At 29.9% G+C, this 10,469-nt stretch overlaps 1 protein-coding gene across 1 annotated transcript; it reads left to right on the forward strand.

The window, feature by feature from the left end:
* Positions 1-8,824: 8,824 nt before the first annotated feature.
* On the forward strand, positions 8,825-9,992 carry LOC129312327 (cytosolic sulfotransferase 15-like). The gene has a single exon (XM_054954876.1). The coding sequence runs from the start codon at positions 8,843-8,845 to the stop codon at positions 9,869-9,871; it is 1,029 nt and encodes a 342-aa protein (XP_054810851.1). The 5' UTR covers positions 8,825-8,842; the 3' UTR covers positions 9,872-9,992.
* Positions 9,993-10,469: the final 477 nt, after the last annotated feature.

A 10,469-nucleotide genomic window follows, 5' to 3' on the forward strand; every position in this document is an offset into this window, starting at 1 on the left:
TTTTGATAAAGGTTACATGCTCAGCTTGTGAAAATAGAAGAGAAAGGAAGGAAAATCATGCGTGAGAGGGAGAGAGGAGCTTGTCTTTACTAGGGTATCAAGAGCTTGGAAGTATGCTCCAACTGGTGACTTGCTAGGTAAGTTTTGTACTACCCTATACTACGTTTCTACCCTAATTTCTCTAAGTTTGGTTGGTATATAAATTGAATCAAGAAGTTTTAAGAAGTCAAAATCTAAAAAATAAGTTTAAAAGGGGTAAAATTGATAAACAAATGAGAAAGATGAATGTCTTGGTCATTTGGGTAGTCTAAGGGAAAAATGACTATAAAGAGTGAGTTGTGTGAACTCAAATTGGGTTACTTGAACTATTTCATGTGTTGAGGGATTTGACTTGGCCAAATCAATGCCTTGTGTGAATATTGGAAAACTAAGTAAGGGGTGTTCATTATGTAAGTTGAGCATTTGAGAATTTCTTGTAGGAGTTGAACTGACTTGAAAAGTTCAGCATGAACGTTAACCTTTGATAGTAAGGGTAAAAAGGTAATTAGAATAACCTTTTTATCTATTAGTTTATAAAAGGATTTACAAGTATTTTATATAAATTTTATGCATTGTGTTTTATGAATAGATAGAGTAGCAGCATTGCGAAAGAAATATATATGCTGGTGTGTGAGTGATGTTTGTAATGTATGTGAAAAGGCATGTGCATTTGCATCCATGAGTGTACTTTGGACTAGGATAGGGGGTCGCAGTCTTACTCTACGTAAAGCTAGGAAGTCTTGAAGGTCTTGAGTGTAGAGTTTTCTCCATCAGGAAGGACCTAGGAGAATATCCACGAGTATATCCTAGACGAGGGTAGGGGGTCATGGCCTTACTTTATGTAAGGTTAGGAAATCCTAATAGTCCAAGCATTAAGTATACTCCGCTAGTCGGGAGACCACCTATATTGATGATACCTAGTCTGAGACATGGTTTGGTAGGCCCTGTTTCGTGTAAGGCTGAAAGTCCTAGTTTGAGCATTGAACTTGCTCCGCTAGGGGGAACTGAGGGTACATGAGCATAGTAATGATTGGAAATGATATCTTGTAAATGCCTGTTATACTGTTTTATGGAAAATGATGCTACTTTATCTCTTATTTATGATTTTACTCACTAATTAATATTTGGAGTTTATCTAAGTTATTAGGATATATATCTCACTCCATTACCTTTGTATACAGGTGAAGAGAGCATAAGAAGGATGGGAAAGGAAGCAAAGAAAGAATAGCCTCAATTGGTAGTGGTATGATTGCCATTGTATGTAATGAATGTATAATAGTGTTGATAAATGATTGAGTTGCCAACTAGGATGCAAATGTTATGGATATGTGTATATGTGATGATATTGTTTGATAACTTTCTTGTGTAAATCATATTACATCTCACCAAGTATATCTCAATGGTGAATACATGGGTAAGCCTAAATGGTATTCAAGCAAGTTCATGTTATGTTGTATAACTTGTTCCACTGAAATATATGTGAATTGTGATGCTGAAATATTTATGTGTATGGATCTTAACTAAATGGTGAGGCCTAGCCCTATTTGTATGATTCAAGTATATTCGTGATTTTGAAAATATAAGATTAAAAGATTTAAGCTTAAGAATAATGTGTTTGGAGATGATGAATTGAACCCAGAAAAGAAAAAGAATGTATTCAAATATTAGAGCAACTGGGGTTCATGAATAATAAATAGAATTTTGCTAAATAATGCTCATAAATCGATCTCGGGCACAGGAGGCAACATTTTGAAATATACACTGTCTTCCAAAATTCATAGGGACATTAGAAGTAAAAGAGTTAGAAAGAATTTCGAAATATAGTTCAGTCTAGGATGAGTTCACAGATGGGAGGGGAATTTCGAAAATTAGAGGATACTTTCGAAATTCAGAGAACTAAGACTATCGATCTTTTGGAAGAGTGAAAGCATGAGTTTCAAAAAAAAAAGAGGATTTTCGAAAGTCTAAAACATTTATGAGATACAGAAGGAGACTTTCGAAATTAGGATGCCACTTACGGAATTCAGGGCTTACTTTTGGAATTCTTATATCAGCAATTTATAGTAGCAAGCTTATCAAATGTGATTTCGAAAGACTTGAAAAAGATTAAAAATAGATGGAATAAAATCAATGGGCTTAAGTTTTGAAATCAAAAGATTAGTTTTGAAATATTGAAAGAATCGAGATTTACAAACATCATTTGAAAGAAAGATTGGAATCATAATATTGAAAACACGAAATTACCCAAACAGCATATATATGAGATAGTCGATTAAATAGATTAAAATCAATTTTTTGCTAAGCTACCTATGCCTGCTTTATCTGATTCTCATTTTGCCGTATTAATAATAAATAATTTGTCAATAATTCATTTTTGTTAAATAAAATTTAACAAATTTAATAATATTAGATATCTCGTTATCTCTATCTCTCCCTTGGTTCCATCTATGATGACGTTTTTATTAGAAGATTAACATTCATGATAACACAATAAAGGGATTATAATTTCTTTTTATTTGGTTCTCTATCTTGTTGTGCATGTATAATATAAAAATGTAAAAATATCAATATTAAATATGTATATAATATGTCAATGGCATTATAGCCTAGTGGCATCAAGTTTCCTTTATTTAAAGTTGTGGGTTAAATTCTAATTGTTTTCAATTAAACTATCACAACTTGCTCCTTTTTGTACCAAAGAAAGGGAAAAAAAACATTATTACGCTCGTAAGAGAAGCAATTACTTACATTCTTGGCCATGTGCATCAAATTCTTCGTCGCAAGACTGGTTCTCATAATTGCAAAATCACTCTTTCCAGGTGTAACAGGAACTGTACGTGTATGTACTCTTCCAAATTCTTTTTATAAGTTATTTTTACCAACCTCATTAATATCAATATAAAAAAGTAGAAGAAATAAAAGTATATAGAATTTCAAATATGCCCCTCTATAATAAATGCAAAAAGTAATGTCATATTACTTTTCCTCCCTCATAAATGGTAATTTTGAAAATATATTTTAAATACTACATAAAAAGTTGCAATGTAACTTATAAATAGAACCAAATAAATCTTTTAGAATATACCTTATAAATGGGACTGGAGGAAATATTAATTATAGGCATGAGAGAAATTGATTATTGATTTACTTTCTCATACTTTCTGAATCTTATCCTTCCTACCGACATTTTTTGTGGTTCTCTTCATTTCTATTTTCTGCTAAGAACTCATCTCACAATGATAATAATTTGGGAAAATTATATATAAGTCTTGTAGAGCATACTTATTTACTTACAAGTCTCGTGAAATTTAGCAACCACAACTAGGTCCTTTGGGACCTAAGTGTAATTTAAAATTATGGTAAAAAAATAATAATACCCCTATTAAATATATATACATTATATCAAATTGTGAAGCTAATTTGTGTATGATATATTGCATAATATATATATATATATATATAATATGTATATGTATGGATGTATGTATGTAAATAGAATAGCCTATTGAGCTCCTAGGCTAGGCCTTGCCTATTTAACAAAATAAGCCTGATTAAAGATCTAAACCTTATCTAAGCCTATTTAGTAAATTGATTAGGTTGAATCTAAAGTGAGCCAAGGCGCAGGCTCCTATAGCCTATTCTCCCCCTAAGAAGAAGTGCAAGTGGGGAGGACCAAGACAAAGCCTCAATTCCCTTTTCACTTTCCTAGTTACCAGTGTCAATTTTAATTAGTGGTAGTAACTATGTTTTGGATCCAGGTTTTAATACAGTTACTCAATGAGTATCCCATATGACTTGATAATAACAGTTTGATTTAATAAATGGTTGTGAAAGAATTTGTCATATGATACTAAGAAAATATTAAATCTCATAATATTTGGGGGGAAACAACATAAGTAAGGAGTGTTCTGATCGTAGGGATTATTTTGAATTTTTGAAAAGAAATATATCTTGATAATTTTAACTATTAATAAAATTCAATAGCTATAATTAAGACACTTATTAAGTGTGAATTCTTTAGTCCATTCACCAAATCTAAATATTAATAATTATTAGTAGTTGAGTGAAGTCACTACAAAAAAAAAGTAGCTAATTAGCAACGGAAAATTCTGTTGCTAATAGTGAAAATTCTGTTGCTAAATAGATTAGTGATGAAATATTTTTGTCGGTAAAAATATCATCACTAATTCATTAGTGACAGAATTTGCAAATCCTTCGCTAATTAATGACGGAATTAGCAACGAAATGCAACAGAATTAGCGATGGAATATTTCCGTCAGTATACCATCACTAATTCGTTAGCGATGGAATTTGCAATTCCTTCGCTAATTAGTGATAGAATTAGCAACGAAATTGCATTCCATTGCTAATTTTTTATGGAATAGCGATAGAAATTTTTTATCACTAAATAAGGATAAAGCTATTCTGACTTTGTGACGAGATGCATTATGTTACTAATTCATCACTAATTTTCCAACGAACTTATTTTGTCACTAATTTCATCATAAATTTATTAGGTGGACTAAAATATTATTGTCACGTCACCCCTGTGGACCAATGCCACCTCACCACCACCTAGTCACTCAATGAACCAGTGCCACCTCATCGCCACGTCACTGCCACATCATTTGTCACTGTTATGTCAAATATTATTACCTTCCATTGTGCCTTGGCTAGATTCAAACTTGCAACCTCATACTCCCATGTACCTTTGCGTCCATCTTGTTGCTAGTTAAGCTGAAAGGAATCTTTATTCTTAATTGATAAATTAAATATATTATACTTAACCACACACACATATATTAATAAATATATTATTTAAATTATTATTAGATATAATATTTAATTTTACTTATTTTCTTAACATTATATTTATTTACTAATATGGAAAAATTAATTTATATATAATAATTATTTCTATTATATTTTATTTAAAAAAATTATTTTTGATAATAAATTTAATATTAAATTAAAAAAATTTATTATCATTATATATTATATTATAATTTGTATCTATATAATATATAATATTTTAAATTTTTATTTTATAGTTATTTTATTTTATTTTTATTTTTAAATAAGAATAATTAAGTATACAATTTAAATTATTATTAATAATATAAAAATAATTTAAAATAATAAATTATTTAAATTATAATTTTTAAATTATTTATTTATAGCATAATAATAAATTATTAAACAAATTATATATAAATACATATTATAAATAATAAAATTAAATTAAAATAATTTGTGATGGATTTAGCGATGAAATTATGAAAGAAAGTTTTGTGACGGAATTTTCCATCGCAAATAAGATATCCTAACCATTAGCGATGAAATTTTTTATCATTCAATTATTTTCGACAGATTAGCAATAGAATAATAATAAAATTTTAGCGATAGAACATTCTATCACTAAATTCTATTACTAAATTAGTGACAAAATTAGTGATGAATTAGTGTTGAATTAGCGATGAAAATTTATTCCATCACTAAATTCCATTGCTAACCTATTATTTTTTTGTAGTGAGTGATGCAACGTTTGAGTTTTAACTTTTAAGCAATCTATTTATCCATCCATGTCAAAACAAAATCCAGATGACATCATCACAATAATGGCTATAAATTGACAAATGCAACTTGTGAGCGAATTATTCAAATGCCTAAGATTTTTTGTTTCTTTATTATAGTTGTGGTGTTGTATCGCTCTCCCACCCAAATGCAACTTAATATTTCAAGAGGTAAAAAATATGACTAGGTTTACAGTTGAAACGTAATAAAAGTATTTTTCACTAATTATTCAAAAAATTAGTCAAATTTTTTTAATTCAACAATATATATATATATATATTAAAGTGCTCCCAACAAAAGGACTATAGCTCGGACTGTGGATATTGCCTAATGAAGTAACATAAAGGCATCATCAGTCACTAATAGACTATCATTCCTCCCACAGTATATATATAGACTATCATTCCTCCCACAGTATATATATATGTATGTATGTATGTATGTATGTATGTATGTATGTATGTCATTCAAGTCCAATTATTTTACAAAATTAAAAATCTGTTATTACTTAACTTTGCTTTGGTTATTTATAATGCAATACTACCCAGACATATACTATATATGACACATTTTGAGTACTGTCATCAATGAATTCATTGAAGAGTGGTGTCATGATGCATTACAATTGTGGGCTCAATATGCAACAACTTCACAGGGGGTAGCTTCAATTTATTTTCCATTTATTGGAGGAATAATATTTGATAAGAATTGTTGTTGGTACAAGAATTTTGAATTGTATATAGGTTAGGCCTTAGAATTTTCAACAAGTTTTAATTTTTGAATTGTCTTAAAAGACTAGATAAAGAATAAGGAGCATGCTTGAAGTATTCGAGAGTGGTTGTGTGTATATATTTTTGTTTGTTGTCATTCTAGATGTAGTGATGCCAGGGGCTGCATAGCCCCACAATTTTTTTCAAAAAAAAAAATAACTAGGCATATTTGACAATTATGGTAAATAATCGTCAAATATGATTTCTCTTATTTGATGGTTGTGTCTATAACGATCAAATAAGCGGCTCATATTTGACAGTTACTTACTACAAACCTTTAAATATGCTCATATACCATGGATTTCTGACAAAAATCTGAGCAACAATATATGACAGTTAATCACAATCGTCGAATATAGGGATCCTACTCAACATATGATGGGTTCAAATACAGGGGGGGAAAAATACCGTCAAATATATCTATTTTTAAGTAACGAAAAGGTACAACGTGGAATAATAGAAGATAAGGTTGAGTGAGTAAAAGAAAATGAAAGAAGCTTCCCCCTTATTGCGCCAATACCTAAAAATTGGACCATACATAGAGAATGAGTCAGCATTGAATGGGACTGGCTCTCTCGTCCCCACATAAAAAGAAACAAGCACATTGTTCTTGAGGGGCAATGAAAGCTACTATATATAAAGATGTGGTTAACTTATTTCATCGCGCTGATTTTCTTTGCTTTTTTTCTTTTTTTCTTTTTATCCACCACTACTGTTATTGTCAATGTACTAACATCAGGCGATTATTAAATTAGTTAAGATATTAATTCAATGGTTGATAGTTAAAATTATAGTTGAACCATGATCAAATTATAAACAAAATATTTTAGGAATCAAAAACTAATCCATATGTCCTTATAGTTTTCCTCAATTTTGAATCAAATATATATAGTTTATTTATTTTAATCAAGTCTTTATAATTTAATCTATTAAATATGTTAATCCTTGAAAATTAAAATTAATAATTCATTATTAAATTTTTCAAACAAAAGTACTTTTAGAGTTAATAGATAATTGAATTTAATACCTTTAACCAAAATAAAAAATAATTTTATACATTGTTTACATTTTTATTATTTTTTATAAAAACTCTATAAGTTATAAAAATATTTAAAAGACAGCCTAATTATATAATTATTTAGTTATAAAAATTATGTTTTACAATTATTTAACAAAAAATATAATATTTCTTAATTTTGTTTTTTAAAGAAAATATTAAGGATTTTAATTTTTTGAGGTTCAAAATTTAATTGATCAAACTATAAAGACTCAATTATAACAAAGTAAACTATAGGAACCTATTTTAAAATTAAAAAAACTATAAATACTTGTATATACATTTTTTTAATATTTTATTAAACTATTCAAGACACTTGTGTAACAGTTGAACTAGATGAGTGACCCGGATTTTTATAGATTGATTATCAATATCACTTACGCTGCCTATGCCATGTGCTCACTATAATGAAATATGAATGTGGGTAGAATGTGCACGAAATTTATTTTTAATAATCCTTTATTTCTTTGTAAATCCATGAAAATTTTTAGTATACAACGCTTTGTTTTATGTGTCGGTGAAACCATAATATCCATGAAAATTTGCAGCATATATATCATCATTTACATGTCTAATTCACACGCGCACACACACTTTTTTTTTAATGTTAATGAAATATAGATAATGTAAATTTTTTCTAAAATGACACTTTAGGTGAACTGGGAATATAAATATAAATAATGAAAGGTGGCGCCAAGGGTGCCATCATCATTTCTGGCATTTCCTCACTTTCCACGTTGGTCACCTTGTCGTTTTGCAAATGCATTATTTCTTAATCCTCCCGCGAGGTCGGGCCCTTGTGCGGGCAAGAGGAAGCTCAATTGGGGCGGACCATGACAGAGCCTCAGTCCCTTTTTCACTTTCCTGGTTACTGGTGTTAATTTTAATTAGTGGCAGTAATTAGGATTTGCATTCAGTAAGTTGTTTTAGTACACTCACTCAATAAAAATTTTAAGTTACATGATAACAATTGTTTCATTAAATAAATGATTGTCAAAGAACTTCTCATATAATACTAAGAAAATATCAAATCTGAAAATTTTTAGAGGAGACAGCATAAATAAAGAGTATTCTGGTCGTAAGGATTGTTTTGAATCTTCAGAAAGAAATATATCTTGATAATGTTTAACTATTGATAAAATTTAATGATTATAACTAAGTTATTCATTAAGTTTGAATTCTTTAGTCCATTCACCAAATTTAAATTCCAATAATTATCGGTGGCTAATTGAAGTGACGCTACATTTGAGTTTTAACTTTTAAGCATTATATTCTATTCATCCATACCAAAACAAAATCCAACCGACATCATCACAATAATGGCTATAAATTGACAAATGCAACTTGTGAGCGAATTATTCAAAATCCTACGATTACTTGTTAATCTATCACCCACGTTCCAATGGCTGCAACTTCTACCACTAGCTTCACAAAATGCCAATCAAATGTTGAGCTTGAAAATGAAGGTGAAGATGAAGAATATGAAAATCTTAGCCAAGAATGTAAGGAACTGCTTCTTCGTCTCCCCAAAGAGAAGGGTTGGGACTTCCCATACTTTTATCTCTACCAAGATATTTGGTATCCACCAGCTCGAATCCAAGCCATAATCTCTTTTCAAAAACACTTCCAAGCAAAAGAGAGTGATATCATTATAGCGTCCTTACCAAAATCTGGCACTACTTGGTTAAAAGCCCTTACTTTTGCAATTGTAAATCGCAATCGTTTCTCTCCCTCACAACATAACCATCCTTTGCTCATTTCCAATTCTCATGACCTTGTGCCTTTCTTTGAGTTCAATCACTATGGAAACAATCAGATTCCTAATCTCTCCGCCTTGCCTGAGCCAAGACTTTTTGGTACACATATTCCATTTCATTCATTGCCAGATTCTGCTGTCAAGTCCAAATGCAAGATAATCTATATATGTCGCAACCCATTTGACCATTTTGTGTCCTTTTGGCTTTTCATCAACAAAGTCATCCCACCATCATTGCCCAAATTATCAAGCGAGGAAGCATTTGAGAGATACTCCAAGGGAATCAATGAGTTTGGTTCTTTTTGGACACATATGTTGAGTTATTGGAGAGAAAGCAAAGTGATGCCAGGCAAGGATCTGTTTTTAAAGTATGAAGATCTAAAAGGAGATATCAATTTTTTCTCGAAAAGAGTGGCTGATTTCTTGGGTTTCCCATTTAGCCCAGAGGAAGAAAGTAATGGTATTATTGAAAGCATAATTGAGCTATGTAGCTTTGAGAAAATGAAGGAACTGGAGGCTAATGAGAATGATAAGTTTATGCAGAAGTATGAAAACAAGGATTTCTTTAGGAAAGGTGTGGTGGGAGATTGGGTAAATCATTTTTGCCTTTCCATGGAAGAGAAATTGTCCAAAGTGATAGAAGAGAAGTTGGGTGGGTCTGGTGTATCCTTTTAGTTACTCTCTCTGTTTTTTTCTTTTTTTTCTTTTTTTTTTTAAATATTGCACACCCTAAGTGTATCCGACTCAAGTTGAAAGGACGTAATGGCACTTAACTCTAAATTGAGCACTTGTGGAACTATTTCAAGTGGAAAGCTCTTCCATTGACGAGTATTAAATGCAGTTGTATTGTTAAGACTTAAACTTGGACCTTTGGTCAAGATACTATAATTCCCTTACTTGTTGAACTAAACATTCGATAGTTAAGATGAATTACAACTAAGCTAATAAATTTGCATGAAATGTGTGCCATAATGTTCCCTCTATGAATGATGAGAACGTGCATTATGTTTCCCCGTTGGAATTAATTAGGTTTAGTAAGAAACAGATTGTTTTAGGGCCTATTTAGTTTTTGTTCTCATTTTTTATTTTTAAAAACTGTTTTGTAACAAAATTATTAAAAAAATTTAAAATAGAATAAAATGAAAATCCATTTGGTTGTATCAATTAAAAAATATTTTTAAAATTAAAAAATAAACTGATAGTGATAGTTATAATCAATTAATAGTGGTAGTTAACAATAAAAATTAATTAGAGTAACTATAATTTTCACAAA

Source organism: Prosopis cineraria, unplaced genomic scaffold (genome assembly GCF_029017545.1).
Source record: "Prosopis cineraria cultivar Desert tree isolate PC_DT_omini unplaced genomic scaffold, ASM2901754v1 PC6, whole genome shotgun sequence".
NCBI lineage: Eukaryota > Viridiplantae > Streptophyta > Magnoliopsida > Fabales > Fabaceae > Prosopis > Prosopis cineraria.